Source organism: Panthera pardus, unplaced genomic scaffold (genome assembly GCF_024362965.1).
Source record: "Panthera pardus isolate Hobbes unplaced genomic scaffold, ASM2436296v1 HiC_scaffold_22, whole genome shotgun sequence".
Taxonomy (NCBI): domain Eukaryota; kingdom Metazoa; phylum Chordata; class Mammalia; order Carnivora; family Felidae; genus Panthera; species Panthera pardus.
The window spans coordinates 81,808,141-81,824,379 of NW_026526788.1; the positions used below are offsets into that span (position 1 = coordinate 81,808,141).

Below are 16,239 nucleotides of genomic sequence, written 5' to 3' on the forward strand. Positions count from 1 at the left end.
AGGGAGTTGGGAAAATATGCTCCTCTTCCAGAATAATAAAACCCAGACCCTGTATCTCAATTATCAGGCTTTGAGGAGTGATCAGCAAGAAAGCCAGCAATTTCATGCAAATAGAGATGTGGCTAAATTATGGCACCCAGCCGGCCAAATGTGCAACCTGGTCATTAAAATGTGAAAGTCTTGGCAAAGCGGGGAAACTTAAGTGGTGAGCTCTGCATGGCGGGCATCGACCGGGGGAGAGGTGCTGTGCGTTGTGTCTGGGTTGCCCGGAGCACCCCTGGTGGTCCGAGCTCGTGTGAGCAGGGTCTGGAGGACGTCGGGATGCCTCTTCTCTCTTGACTTTGGCTACGTCCCGAACCTCTCTTCGACTGGGGGCCCCTGTTGTAAAAAGGGGGAAGGGATCACAGTTGCTCCCTGAGGTCTCAGTCATGGTGGGGGGCCCACCGCAGGCACGACTTACCAGAGCCCGACATTGCCGTTAAGGTTGCCGTGAAAGTATTTAACTTTGCACATCAGCTTATTGATTCTGTCAAATCGAGCTTGTACCTATTGGCGAGAACCGCCTGTTTCGAACTTTGCTAAGAATCGCGTTCCTGGCCGTTTAACTTCCTCCCGTTCGTCGCCTGAGTCCTCACGGCCGTTGCACCTCCTTATGGTTCCGTAGATTAAATAAATGACACACGGCCACTCACTGGGCAATCTCTGACCACGGCCTCATTTTTCTAAGAGAAGGCTCTGTTGCTTTTCCCCTGCCCACCTCGGACCTTGAGGGAGCATGCAGACTGCTGGGGCCGTGTGCTTTTGAGGATAAATGCTAGTTTTGTTCCAGTCAGCTCAGAACAAGTGCCAAGCTGTCAGGCTCATGAAGTTCTCCTACTTCTGACAGGCACAGGCCGGAGCCCCCAGGAAAAGGGGTGTCCCTTCCTGATGCCAGGAGCAGTCTTAGCGTGGAAGCAGGGTAGCAGGGCAGGGCATGCCCCGCAAAGAGCAAAGAATCGTGCCCAAGACAGCACAAGAATCGCTGAATAGCGTGTGGGGTCGTAGCTGCCAGATGAAAGTGACCACGCGACCGCGTAGATGCTCAGAGGGTCATGGCGAGCTGAACAGGTGCAGGTGGTCGGGAGTTCCCGCCCGAGCCTTTTCCTTGTTAAGTTACACTAAAAAAAAGGAATGGATGTTAATACCCCGTATTCCACCTGATGGGCCCTGTTCGTAATGAAAAATGGATTTAGAGTAAACAGAACAAATAGCTACAACCCGCGTGTGATGCTTGCAAAATATCTGTTTCCCTACAAGCAGAAAGAATGCATATGGGTAACCTGAAAATCTACTCCTTATGACCATTAGATGTGCCCAGGTGCTGTTTCTGAATACATCCCTGAAAACGTGATCGCAGACAGGAGGTGCTCAGGCAAACAGAAAAGTAGAAGTAAGGCACAGCTCCTGTGAAATACATCTTCATTACTTTTTAGATTGTTTTCGTTCAGCCAAAAAAAAAAAAAAAATGAAGTCATTTATACTGTAATTATTCAAGGGGGGATTGGTTTTCTCCTTTCTCTTGGTGGGCTGTTTCAGTGTTCTGTTTTTTATTTCAGGATTTCCTGATGGAAACATTCATCATGTTTAAGAACCTCATTGGGAAGAACGTCTACCCTTTCGACTGGGTGATAATGAACATGATGCAGAATAAGTAAGTACCGGGAGGAAAGCTCTCACCTTTTACAAGGTGCCTAATTCACATCTGGTGGGAACAGTGGTGTTGCCTGTATCCCGTGGGGGCTCTCCCACAAAGAGCACATCCTCCCCATTCTGCGGTGCAGACAATTATTTGGAGAAACGGACCTGCAGATTGGGTGATTTCCTTGTGCCGATGCGGGGCTTTGTCCCCCTGGGGAAAGAGGGAGGTGAGCCCTAGCCCCTCCTTAGCCTTCGTCAGAGGCGACCTTTGTCTACCTCTTGCCATCCGTTTGCCGTCGTATTTTAATCACATGTGTTTATTAGCCCAAGTGTTTCTCACCCGGTCGAGGTTTTTGAAAGGTCTTTGCATTTTCTCATTTCAGCTTTAAAGAGCGAGCATTTTCTTCATACTTATTAAATATTAATCCTGTGCCCGGTTTATCATTTCGCTGTGAAGGCTGTTGGTTAATGTTCCAGCTCTTGTGTTCTCCACTTCCTGTAAGCACCAGCAATGATCATTGGGTTCTCAATCACATGTGATTTCTGGAAGAAATTCCCCCGACCTCCTTCCCCCCCCCCCTTATTTCTTATTGCATTTTTTATGGAGATAGTTATAGATTCATAGGCAGTGCGGTTGTAAAAAGAAATACAGAGAGATCTTGTGTATACTTTACAAAGCCAGGTTCCCTCGATGGTAACGTTTTCCAAGACTATCGCACGATTCTGCTCCCAGGGAGTCGGCATGGATGTGATTCACCAGTGTTACACCGATATTTCCATTGTACTTGTGTGTTTCCTCGGCGCCTGTTCTTGAATCCACCAGCACAAGGGTCCCTCTTGTTGCCCATCGATAACACATCCTTCTCGCCCCTCCACCTCCCCCCTCCCTAAACCCGGGCAGCCACTCATATTTTCTCCACTTCTAAAATTTTGGCATTTCCAATGTGATACATAAATGGAATTCTACCGAATGTAACATTTCTAGGATGGACTTTTTTCACTCCGCTTAATTCCCTGGAGATTCACATAGGCTGTTGGGCATACCGATAGTTTCTTCCTTTTCTTTGTCTGGTGGCCTTGCAGGGTATGGATGGACCACAGATGGTTTAACCATTCGTCTGACGAAGGACGTCTGGGTGCTTGCCAGTTTGGGGCTACTATGGATAAAGCTGCTATGCACATTCATGTACAGATTTGTGTGTGAACATAAGTTTGTTTCTCGGGCGTAAATGCCCTGGGGTAGGTACGCTGGGTTGTATGGTAACTACATGTTTAATTTTATAGAAGCTGCCAGGCGATAGCTGTACCATTTTACGTTCTCACAAGCAATGTAAGAACGATCCAGTGTTTCTGCATCCTTGCCAGCATTTGCTGTCCTCGCTATTTTTCGTTTTAGCCCTTGTGATAGATGTGTGTCTCATCGTGGTTTTGATTTGCCTTTTCCCTGATGCAACAAACAATGGCTTGCCATGTCATTGAAAACCACGGGTCTCTTGCTGGCAAGACCCGGGTCTCTTGCTGAACAGAACCACAGGCAGGCCCCTGCGCAGAGTGCGGGAGGTGGTGGGTGCGGACTCTGCTCTCCACCTTGTGACCCCACACATGAACTTGACCTGCGTCTCTCCTACAGAGTGGCCGTGGCCTGGCACCCAGCCTAGGCATTCTACACCCGGGGCAAGGGAGGGGCACTGCCCCCTCACAGGTCAGATGTGATTCATGCCCCAAAATTGTTTGACTCGGTGCCTCTGATCCCAGGGGTCCCACGGGGTAAACTGTCAAGGAAGGTGTGGCCACACTGTATTGATTTATGCTACTCTATGATGAGTGAGAGTCTGTTTTCAGTTTTAGCATGAAGATTGCTTTGTTCCCTCTTCCCACCACTCTGCCATCTGCCTCCTGCTGCCAGCCCTGAAGTCTGGGAGCATAACCCCAGAGCCACATGCGGGTGAAAGCCACGTGGTCTTTGGTTCCAAGTGAGGGCCACTTGTTTAGGGTTTCCTTCTCTGGATATTCTGTCCAGCTTCTCCCGACATGTTCTATTATTTCTACAGTGAGAAGGTGGCTTGATCTGTGGCCTCTGGAATCACATGCTCCCTGTACATCAGTCTAGCCTTGTCCCTGTGTCCTTTCTCACTAGGGCACCTCCACAGGGCCCAGCCTCATGACAGAGATGCAGGTGTGTGGTGGCATCTCAGACCCAAGCCTTTGCATCTCGCCATAGGAGGAGAGTCTTGTTTGGGGGGCAAGGAATCTCTGTGAGGGAGAAGCCATAGGGTGCTGTGTCCTCATAGCAAGGGATGTGATGGACACTTTGGGGCATAAAGTCTTGTGTAGGTGATAAGAGAATTAAAGTCTGGGGGTCCTGGGTGGCTCAGTCGATTAAGCGTCCAACTCTTGATCTCGGCTCAGGTCATGATCTCACGCTTCATGAGTTCGAGCCCCGCGTCAGGCTCTTGAGCGGATGGCACGGAGCCTACTTGGGGTTCTCTCTCTCTAACCCTTTCCCTCTCTCTCTTTCTCTCTCTCAAAATAAATAATAAATTAAAAAAAAGAATTAAAGTCTAGAGCGGGGAGCCCATCCTTTTAGCTTGTTCAGGGTGCACGTAGGCTGTAGCCCCAAAGGACATCTCGACAGGGGACACACTGAATATAAGATCCCTATGGTCTGACTCATGTTGCACATCAAATGTTGTACAGGATGGTCTAATCTAAAATCCTAGCACTGTGACACCAGGCCATCCAGCCGACAGCGTTTCCTCTGGCAGTGCTTTCCAAGGATGAGCAGCGTCTGTGTGCGTGTAAGTAAACACGTGGTGCGTGTGTATGGGCACGCACGTGTGTATATGGACACGTTCACGGAGGAGTGTTGGTACCAAGTAAAATCTCCTTGATTTGCGGAGATTCTGGCTGTGAGAGGCTCACATCCATCCAGGTCCCTCTCACACTGCCGCCTTCCCCAGGAGCACATTCCGAAGCCAACACGTACAGAGAGGCATAAGCCACAACCGAGGCGTTTCGGTCAAAGTTTGGGCAGCAATGATCGTAATCTTCATTCTGGAATCTTCCCACTGCCCCAAATGCTGCCCTCTCTGTTGAGTAAACAGTGTCAATTTTTAGAAGCTGAATCAATTGGGTTTTGGAAGGAAAGGTATTACTTCTGTGCCACCAACTCGCTAAAACTTATAACTTTTATCTGAAGACATCTGCTTTAGTGACCCTGCAGTTTTCTTTAACTTTAAGGGTTTAAATGCCAGGTTCAGAATGAAGCGTTTATTTCATTTTCTTATTGAATGCAGTCCTTCTTTGTGATGTGTTCCGTGTTTGCCCCCTAAGACTCAAGATGAATATTTGGCTGCTTTCTACGTGCCAGGCGCCGCTGTGGGGACATGCGGTACTCATGGCCATAAAACCCACAGCAGCGCTCTGAGACGGCTGGGTTTTTATGCCCATTTTACAGATGTGGAAATCGAAGCAGAAAGCTTGGGTAACTTGCCAAAAGACGCACAGCTGGGAATTGATGGGGCCAGTATTTAAATCCCGAGCACACCCTCTAAACCACCCCGCTACCCTGAGTATGTTTCCTGTCTTTCAAAGAGAGTGTTGTTGTTTTTACCCTGGTGTCCTTCGAGTGGGACTTTCCTGCAAGGTTTCCTACGTATCTAAGTGAATGTTAAGCCTGGAAGTCAAAACATTCTTACTCAGCTTTTGTCGCCATGAAAAGTGTATGCTGTTAAGGAGCATATCATTTACTACTGGAGTCCTGTTGTAAACTTCTAGAAGAATAAAAGGTCATTAATAGTGCAGTAAGATCATTTCCTATAGAGGTTACATAGATGCTACACAGCACTGTTTCTATGCCGTTATCTGCCTTTTTAAAAAATCTGTAACTTAATAGCTCGATACCTTCTGTGTTGCGAGACTTCTCTGCTCTTCCTCTGCTTGGCATGTATCAGAGACTTCTTTGCCTCCACAGGATGAGCAGTGATGCCCAGAAGCTTTCAGGAGTCTGTATTAAAATATTAATGGTACAGCTGGACACGCGGTTTTACCATCCCCAGCTTAGAAATGGACAAACTCAACCCCTGCGGTCTCCTAAATATTTGTGTGCTTGTTCAGCTTTGCATCTGCAAAGGCACCATCTCAACACCTGGGGCTTCTTAAGTGTAATTAAAGATGGCGCCCGTCAGTTCTGGTGCAACAACTCCAAAACCAAGAATCAAAGTTAGAAGATACAATGAGTGTCCCAAGGACAGGAGTTGCTCGGTCGCCGTGTTGTGGATAGCAACTGACTGGTGGTGGCCTGACGTTAGAGCTCCACTGTAGGATCAGACAGTGCCAGATGGCAAGATGACATTTAAGATAAACACAGTTCAGATAGAGTAGAAATGTGCTTGCCTGTTATCCAGAAGTGCTTTAAAATCCTCCCGGAGGGAGGCAAAGGCTAAGTCTCCGTGTAAGATCTGAGGCTGTATTGGAAGCAGAGACCTTCACCTGAGTCTCGAAGTGCTGGTATCCATCCTTGAACTCATATTAGCCAGCTTTTTCAGAGTTAAGCTTCGCAGGGTGGGCAGCGTAGTCTAATGTTGAGGACTCACGCTGCGACTCTTGAAGAGTTCTCCTTGGTTGCTAGCGGAAACGTGACCACTTGGTTGAGTTTCCATGTCTTTCTTCTAGTCTTAGGACTTGGATTTGTCATAGGAGGGTGTTTGTACACTAAAAATCCCTGACTCGAATTTTAAGGCGTAGGAGTGATCCAGTAGGCGTTGAGTCTACTTGCTGGTTTCACTGAATCTCTTTTTCACCTTGAAGAAAGCATCTGTTATTAACCGCCATAATGTCACTTGAGAAAGACACTTCTACACTATACTGGGTGAGAAAAAGAGCAGTAGATTTTTAGAATTAGACTTTCTAACTCATATTGAGTGCAGAACATGGTACAAAAACCCTTTCTACGTTTGTCAACCATTCAGTCTTGGCAACAGAACTAAAAACAAATTCAACTACCCTGGTTCGGATTCTCACTAGGCCTTGGTGTTTGTGTCCCTCTCTCAAGATGAAAAAGGAATAAAACCAACATTTTTACTTCCTCAGAATACTCCTAGCTTGCAACAGTAATTATCCATCGTTTTGAAACGTTCCTGTAGATTAGCACAGTTTCTGTGTCTTGTGCTTCCTGCTCTAAGCTGGGGCCAAAAGGAGATTATATTTATGACTTGTGGTTTATATCCTACCCACTTTCAGACAGGACTTGGTCTGTTCTGCAAGTAGCGATTCGTAGGCCCTGAATATAAAATAGAACACGTAAAACCACAGAGAAAACATGAAGCTCTCTAGAAGCCGAGCAACTTGAAGATACCGGGAAGACAAAGCCAAAATAATGGTTTGCAAAATTCTCGCTGGATGATAAAAAAGTTCCTTGCCAATTTGTCAGCGGAGACTGATGATATATGTTACAGGTCCTTAAATGACATATCAAACAAGAGAACATCACAGTTAAGGAATCGGTTGGGAAGTCAAAATTCTGCTCACAGAAAAGGGAAGAGATGGTCATTTCAATTTTGAAATGCTTAGGATATTGCCAGTTGGAATCTACTGGCTGTAACAGAGCCTGGTCATAATTGGACCTGTCTGAAAGACTAGCTTGTCAAATGAGTGGGTTTTGCTAACTTGCCAAATAGAGCATTGTCTAGTTGTCGACCGTTTAAACATTAAAGACCATCAGTCAGAAGTGATGGTCTGGTTTTACTATATCTGGAATCCATTTAATCTAATATTTGTCCTTAGCAACCCTGAAATTAAAAAAAAATTTTTTTTTTATTAACATTTATTGATTTTTTGAGAGTCAGAGAGAGACAGAACACGGGCAGGGGAGGTGCAGAGAGAGGGAGACATAGAATCAAAAACAGGCCCCAGGCTCTGAGCTGTCAGCACAGAGCCCGACGCGGGGCTCAAACTCACAAACCGTGAGATCATGACCCAAGCCGAGGTCGGTCGCTTAACCGACTGAGCCACCCAGGCACCCCGCAACCCTGAAATTGTATCTCATCTCAGAATTTGTGAGATCATTATTGCTACTTCCTTCATGCGTCAAAGCCCTAGTTTTGATCATGGCCAGGTGGAGACTGTCCCAGAACAGTCCAAGCCGATGTTTGTACCATCTGTTTTTGACCACCTTTCTTTGGCCTACGGTGTTAGTGCATTTCTGTGTGGCCTCTTCTACGCCTTCTTCTCTCCTCCATGATTCAGGCGTCTTTTGACCGGGATTTGTTAGCGTCAATGCATTAATACAACGTAGTATGTTTCCACCACCCTGATTGTGCACATCACATATTCACACACCCATACTTGCATGTGGCTCCTTCGTGGGGTAAATTTCCCATGCACATTTTTATAACGTAGCCATTTCTCTCCTTTTAAACACAGCACATTTCCCCACTCATAAGTAGTATCCATCAGATATATCAGAGTCCAAGATGGCAAGCTCATGGATGTTTCTGCCAAAATTAATCTGGCGTATAGTCAGGACAAGAAAGGGCCTTAAGCCTTAGAAAGGTATTCTACCTTTGAGATGCCAGGCTTCTTAAGGATAAATCATGATAATGCTCAGAAAGCAAATTTGCACGGTAGGCTGTTTGCAGGTACAGCGCCATTTGGTTTCATTGCTGTGGAAGAATTTTTGTCCTTGTCCACACTGTGCCCTGGGCTCAGAGCAGAGGAAATGTGCCACTTGCCTTAGGGTGAGAGAAAGCGAGGTGGGGGGGGGGGTCCCCACTCACTGGGGATCTGCCTCAGGGGCCCTGACAACAGCGATAGCTGAAAACGGCCCAGTCTGGGAGGACTGTGTTTTCCTGCTCAATCTCCTGCTCAGGAAACACCTCTCCCGTGAAAGGACACGCAGCTGAAATCTTTGTGCAAGTTGAATATAAAGCATTTATATGGATATAAAGCATTTGGGGCTCCGGAGACTCTTGGATTATTTCTCCTCAACATCTTTTTACTCCCTTTGAAGCCTGAGGTTTTAGTTGATGTTGTTACTTTTAATTTAATTTATTTTTTAAATTCACCGGTTTCCTACCGAGGCTTTGCATATCCAACGGCTTGAAGATTTTAAGCACACCTCAGAATCCTTTTTCCCTTTGAAACTATATACAGTTTCAGGCCGTTGACAGAAACACTGTCACCACACAACTTGCTGAAGCCCACAGGAAAAAAAATAAATAAATAAGTATTGTTTTTCGGTGGAAGAAAGAGGAATTCAACGTCGGTGTAATGAAAACATTCTGGAATGAAAATTTCCCCGGAGCTCAGCATGCCCACGTTTCACCCAGCTCTCACACTTAATAATATCGGTCTTTGAACTTGGGTGCTTCTCCAAGGAAATTGGCCTCACCTGAGATGTCTTGCTGCTCAGACCCCAGTTTGTAGACAGTGAAGGCGCAGGCCTGCCTCCTCGGTCGGGCCAACCGGGGCTATCCCTGAGCACGGTTCTGGCTGGTCTCCTGGGGAAACACGGGAGATGTTTCTCTGGGGCTCGGCTGGCCACCGTGAAGCCCTGGGATTTCAAGACGGATGTTGATTCAGATCTAGTAAGGGCACCTTGGATCTCTGAGCAGGACTTAGACCCCCACCCGTGTGGTACTTTGCCACCAGTTTTCAGTTCCGTGTATCCTTCATGGCATTTTCATAAATTATTTTAGTACTTTCCATATAGTTATCCAACGGTATGCGTGCTTTTGCTCTGTGCTTAATAATTAAGCTTGGCCTGAAAACAAATAATTCCAGATTTTACCTCGGTCTGTATAACCAATTTATCACACATAACGTAGATCTTTTATACAGTTGGGTTTTATTCAAATGGCCTCTTTATTTAATTCAGAGATGAGAACTCAAGCTACTCTTCAAAGGCATGGCAGTGATGAAGAGCCCTTAGCCGGGACTCTTATTGAGGGAAGCTCGTTCCAGAGGAAAGTTTTGAAAGGGCAAAGTCTGCTGAAGAATTCTCAGAGACACTGCACACCTTGCTGTGAGCTCGTGGCTGGCGTTGATGAGGCCGTCTGCTGGCACTTAATCCTGGAGGACGTACTTCACTTCACGAGAAATGATGCCAAGCACACTCTCTGTTTGATGCATGAAATTTCTTGCAATGCGCATGACAAAATGGAGGAAATACGTTTTATGAAGGTCACCCTCCAGATCCCTTTGTCCTAAATGTTCACCTCCAGTGCTACCGGGACTTCGAAAAAATCATGTGCAGTGTAAGACCCTGTGCTGTTTCGCTTTTATTTCAAGTCTAGAATGGGAGGGAGGCGGCAGCCAATGTGGATCGAATGCCTGGTGAGATGCCAACATGGTCTTTGGTACCTTTTCCGTGGTTCTCAGCCACGGGGGATTTGGCCCCGCCCAGGGGACATGGCAGTGTCCAGGCACATTTTTGTTGTCACGGCTCGGGAAATGAAGGCTGCTGACATCTCGACTCCTGGGATACTGCTAAACGTCCTTCCATGTACAGGATAGCCCCCTTTAAAGAATCACTCAACTCAAAATGTTAAAAACCCCATTTTATAGATGGAAAAAACTGAAACTCTGTGATGTCAAGTAATTAATAGTAATATATGTGATGGATTTCGGTGACCCTCTTCTCTTTATTTGCACATTTCTTCGCCACCTTTTCCTGTTGCATGACCCCAGCAAAGACAGCATCCCTTAGAATGAACCCTAGGGGCCATCCTCTGAGGATGCCAGGGCTGACCTTTCATGTATTCAGGCGGTGCCTGTGAATTGGAGGCATTTTTCTCCAAGATGCCCTGGCAGGTGCTCCAGCTTTATGGCAAATCTCTGTGGGCGTGGTCCAGGGTCACATGGCCATGGGAGCAAGAAGGGCGTAGAGAGTCCAGTCCTACTGACATGAATTTAGATCCATCCCGCCCCTCCTAATGGCTGGCCTGTAGGACATGTGTAGAGAAGATTAGCAAGTGTCTCTTCTGGGGGAGTTTGTGTATGTGTCTTTTATAAAACATTATACATAAGTATAATATTATAAATTATAAATAAATAGGATTCCACATATAAGTGAGATTACACCAGTGTTTGTCTTTTCTCTGTCTGACATATTTCACTTAGCATAATGCCCTCAAGGTGCACCCATGTTGTCACAAATGGTGAGATTTCATCCTTTTGTGGCTGAATGATTCTCCATTATCTCTATCTGTATCCCATGTTCTTCATCCATTTATCCATCTACGGACACATAGGTTGTTTCTGTGTTTTGGTCTTTGTAAATAATGGTGCAGTGAACGTGGGAGTGCAGATATCTTTTCAAGATAGTGTTTGAGTTTCCTTTGGAAATCTCCCTCGAAGGAGACTTGGTCCGTTATGTGCTAGTTCAATTTTTTTTTTTTTTTTGGAAGAATCTCCATACTGTTTTCCACAGTGACTACACCAGTTTACATTCCCAGTAGTCATACACAAGGGTTTCCTTTTCTCCACAAACTCACCAATATTTATCTCTTATAGTGTTGATAATTTCCATTTTAACAGGTGCGAGGTGATATTTTACTATAGTTTGATTTGCACGTCCCTGATGATGAGTGATGTTGAGCATCCTTTCATAGGCTTGTTGACCATCTGTCTGTCTTCTTTGGGAAAATGTCTTTCTGGAAAAATGCCCATTTTTTAACCGGTTTTGTTTTTGCAGTTGCGTTATGTGAGTTTTTATATGTATTTTGGATATTAACCAGTTATTTTTGAATGTTTAGTCCTTACGTCACTTGTCTTCTCTGCTTGCAGGATAAGAGCCTTATGTGTGTTGCGATATGTTTTCCTATTCAGTTACTGCTATGTTTTTTCTTTCTCTCTCTCTCTCTCTCTCTCCCTTTTTTTTTTTTAGTTTTTTTAAAAAAATGTTTACTTATATTTGAGAGAGAGAGAGAGAGGAGAGAGAGGGAGGGAGGGAGGGGGAGGGGCAGAGAAAGAGGGAGACACAGAATCCGAAGCAGGCTCCAGGCTCTGAGCTGTCAGCACAGAGCCCGACGCAGGGCTACAACCCACAAACCACGAGATTATGACCTGAGCTGAAGTCGGACGCTTGACTGAACCACCCAGGCATCCCTTTCTGTCTCTCTCTTAGTAGTGGTTTTCTTGGTTGACATTAAACATTTTCATTTTAAATATTTTTTCCTTTGGAAAAAATCTTCAATGACTCTTGCAGAAAGAAACTGAGTGGACTTCCTGCTGGCGAATTGGTTGTAACCAGCATGGTGACTGTCCAGATACTAAGGGAGCCTGCTGCCTGGTATTGTAGATTCTGTCTATATAGAAGCTCCATGAAATACAGTTCCTGAAATAAAATTATCTTGAAGACTGAACATGGAATCACACCATTAATTACCAAACTCCTGCTATTTTCTAGACATGGGATCAGAAATAAAATTGACTAATAATTTTATTATTATTCCACCACTTACAATGTTTAAAAATCACATAGGTAATATATTTTCAGATTTATAAAAAATGATAATAATATTTTTCATCTTTTTATTAATTTTTTTTTAATTTTAGAGAGCATGTAAGCGGGGTGAGAAGCAGAGAGAGAGAGAGAGAGAGAGAGAGAGAGAGAGAACCTTAAGCAGGCTCCACTCTTAGCACCGAGCCCAACACTGGGCTCGATCCCACAACCCTGGGATCATGACCTGAGCTGAAATCAAGAGTCGGACACTCAACCAACTGAGCCACTCAGGTGCCCCAAGATATGATAATAATATTTAGTATAATTTCTGCATAGAATCAAAATGTCAATAGGATTGTGGCATCTTCTATACACTTTTGCTCATACAAGATGCTTTTATGTGTCCCTTGTTCTTTTTTCATGGAATTCTACACATTGGTGCTTGGGTCTTTGATGCTGCTGGGGAGAAATCCCTCCTTGTCACTATGATGTCTGATCAACGCCCAGTGACCCTGCCTGGCGCATCGCAGGTGCTCAAACAAAGAGTAGCTGCCTAACTGAAAGAATGTCAATGGGAAATGTTTTTTCTTACAAAGTCAACCGATAAAAGTACACGACACATTTTTGTAGCAGTGCTTTTCCAGGAATACAATGCAGTTACCCATTTTATATTTGTGTCCACAAAGAAATCATTCCAGAAAGAAATAATCCCACCAAGAAATAATTTCAGTTGTGTTTTCCATGAAAATGAAAAATGGTGCTTCTTATTATCTTAGGGATCTGTTAGCTAGTGAATTTCCTTAACTGAGAGTTGTTCTAAACTCACGGGCGAGGGTGATCCACGTTCGTATCTATGTGCGGGCGTCCCTAAACAGCAGGGAGATTGCTGTCTGCTGTTTCATGTTGACCTTTCCAATAAGACTTCACAGGAGGGTTTTTACTTAATACTGTACCTGTCAAATTCCCAGAGCTGCAAGGAAATTGAAGATACAAATTATATTGTAAAGTGAAATATTTTGTGTTATTCTACAGTTTGGTTGATTTCGGAAGAAAATGAACACTGACAGCTTGGTCTTTTCAGTTCACTGGATTCTAATGGTTCAAAACAAAAGCCCTCCACGGAAAGCCTCTTCCCACGTTGCTGTATCAGAGATGCCCGAGCTGTTCTCCGTGCTTAAGACCCGGTGCCCCTCAACTCCCATGTCATGGATACATGGGGCCTGAACGAGGGACAGACAGTGCTAAGTGTGAATATTTGTGAATATAAATATTAACCATCCCCAGCAGGGGAGAGGGCTTGAGCTGTCCGGCCGTTTGGGCAGCTCTTTAGCCCTTGACACTTTTCTTAGCATGCGATCTATTTTTCATAGCAGGAAAGCTCTCTCCCCCAATCTGTCTGATGCGTTGCCCTCGCCTCACTAACAAGGGGCTGCTTGGGATTCAGAGGCCTGGGAGAGTAGGTTAGAGGACGCCTCTCTATCTCTCCTTTTCTGTGATTCTTGACAGCCTATCTTCTCTCCTGATGCATTGTGTTCGGGGGGGCAAAACCCTGAGGTTTCCGGCAAGAGCTAGAAAGTCCTAAATGGTCAGATTGAGTTCCTCTGCTGTGCTACAGGGGGATGGGATGTATGTTGTGAAAAGGTGGGGTGGTGTTTCATCAGGCCGTACTCCTTTGATGGAAGCTAAACCATAAATATTTCCCAGTTAGGGTTTCTTCGGGGCATTTTCCTCATCTTGGTCCTGACTGCAGTGGTCGCATTTGACAGGTGGCAGTCAGGGCTCTCTCCCTGGGACCGCTCCCCCCCCACCCAGTCCCTTCCACGTGGCAGCTGGCCTCCTGGCTGCTTTCCCCGCCCTCCGGGGGATGAAGGGGTCAGAAATCTGATTTGATTCTTCAAACGGAATGTTATTGCTTGACTAAAGTAAAAGGCCATCTCATCCCCGTCTGATGCTGCAGTTTATTGTGCAGAAGGTATTTTTAATTCGCCACTCACCTGCGGATGATCTGGGCATTGAATGGAGGAGTCTAGCTGAATATTGGATCGATTTGTTTATTTTTGGTACTAAACCTAAGAATTAAGCTTGGTTTAAAGAGAACGGAGCACTCCTCTTTTATGAGGTACCCTGAGGGCAAACACGGTCTGCGTGTCATTTATGGGGCCCCGGCTCTTCTGAGCGGTATTTCTCAAACGGGTATTCTCTCTTGGACCTTAAGGTCCCTCACAGACAGTGCATCACGAAGTGAGTTTCTAATGGCGAGGAAAATGGGAGAGAAGGGAAATGTCCCACTTGTTATTTCTATTCTGCCTGTCGGATGGATTTGGGGTGGTTTTCAAGTTACGGGAAACCATACGTAACAAGACAGCACCTAAAAAGTAATCTCAAAGTAATCGTGTAGTGAGATGGGGATCTTTGTGGGTAGAAGGGGCCAGAGGGAACCCCTGGGAACCCGGCACGTTGTAAAGCAGCCCATTCTCTCCCAAGCCTTGCCAAGCCCAGACAAATGAGGGACACTGTGAGTTCCAGCATTCTTGGGGTCTGATCAGATAGGCGCAGTCTTTCTCCACAGGAGGCCCACTTTTCCCTGACTATAGTTTCTAAGGGAATTTCTTTTTTTTTCTAATTTTTAAAAAAATGTTTATTTGTGTTTGAGAGAGAGAGAGCGCATGTGCCCAAATGGGGAGGGGTGAGAGAGGGAGACACAGAATCTGAAGCAGGCTCCAGGCTCTGAGCTGTCAGCACAGAGCCTGATGCAGGGCTCGAACCCACGAACTGTGAGATCATGGCCTGAGCCGAAGTCAGACACTTAACGGACTGAGCCACCCAGACACCCTGAGGGAACTTCTTAATGTCATCCTTGGAGGCGGGGCAGGAGTGGTTTTTGTTTTGTCTTACTTAATAGAAAATGTCCTCAATGGTGGACCTGAAGAAGTGGTATAGCCCTTCTTTGTATATTATTCATCATGGTCACCTGTCCAGAGTCAGGACGGAAAAGCGATCGCCTGATGAGCTTTCTAAGATTGCTAACGTTGCGTCACAGGAAGGGCTCACTTTGTAGACGGAGAAGCACGCCTGCTTTACGGCGGGTCATACTTTGTTTTCAGCACACCCTTGGGAGCCAGGTGGCTGTGGGAGAGTGGTCCCCTCCCCCCCGCCATGGGCCACCTATGGGATACTAACATTCTGGAAAGATTCATGTTAATGTATGCCAAGTGATGCTTGGCATCCACTGATGCCGGAGGGAATGACCTCCCCATGCCCATGACTATTATTACTGGACTGTTGCATTAAGGGTCGAGCTTTGGGGGCCTGGAGAGCAGGTGGCTCATGAGGCTCTGGCCTCTTTCTCTCCACTGTCCGTGGAGCTGCCCTTGCAGGAGGGGCACCTCGCCGGGCTATCCGCATAGAGCTTTGTGGTGCCAGTGACCCCTGTTAGTGGGTGGACATCAGTCCTGTGGTGAAGTTTTGTGATTCAGTGCTTCCCGACCCCACTCTGCCTGGGTGGACTGGAATGACTTTATATTTTAAGTACTGTGCACGTCCAGGGCTGCTGGCCTGAGAGGGTATCAGCCTCCAATTTGGCCCCGAGTCTGGGTCCTGGCACTGAGCGTGACCGGGGGATGGGGCCCAGCTCTGTGCCCCATCTGAGGTTCCAGGAGATCGTTCTCTGTAGCCCCTGTGGTGCTTTTCACATTGTGGTCTTCCCAGGGTGAATGAAGCCCGTGTTCTCTGACTGCTTCAACCTCTTTTTGCCTGTTGGAGGCCTTGAACCTGAGTTCTCTACCACCCCAGACAACGACTACTCCAAGGAAGCCAGACCCCTGCCAACTGAGGCCCCCAAAGGAGAGCTTGCTTTCTGTGCTGTGAGCCGTGGGGTCCTCACTGGGTAGCACCTGTCTCCCTGCTCAGCCCGTGCAGCTTTGACAAGAAAATGCTCCTCGTAGCTGTTCCTATTTAATTTAAAAAAAGATTAATGTTTATTAGTTTTGAGAGAGAGACACAGAGTACGAGCAGGGGAGGGGCACAGAGTGAAGGAGACACAGAATTCAAAACAGGCTCCACCTCTGAGCTGTCAGCACAGAGGCTGACACGGGGCTCGAACCCATGAACTGTGAGAT

General features: G+C 46.2%; 1 protein-coding gene across 3 annotated transcripts in view; it reads left to right on the forward strand.

The window, feature by feature from the left end:
- The window catches only part of DOCK1 (dedicator of cytokinesis 1), a 522,147-nt gene that overhangs the window by 335,557 nt on the left and 170,351 nt on the right, over positions 1-16,239 (forward strand). For all 3 annotated transcript variants that reach the window (XM_053910043.1, XM_053910041.1, XM_053910042.1), the window contains exon 29: positions 1,596-1,690. In XM_053910043.1, the coding sequence (XP_053766018.1) occupies positions 1,596-1,690 (95 nt within the window). The remainder of the gene's footprint in view (positions 1-1,595; positions 1,691-16,239) is intronic.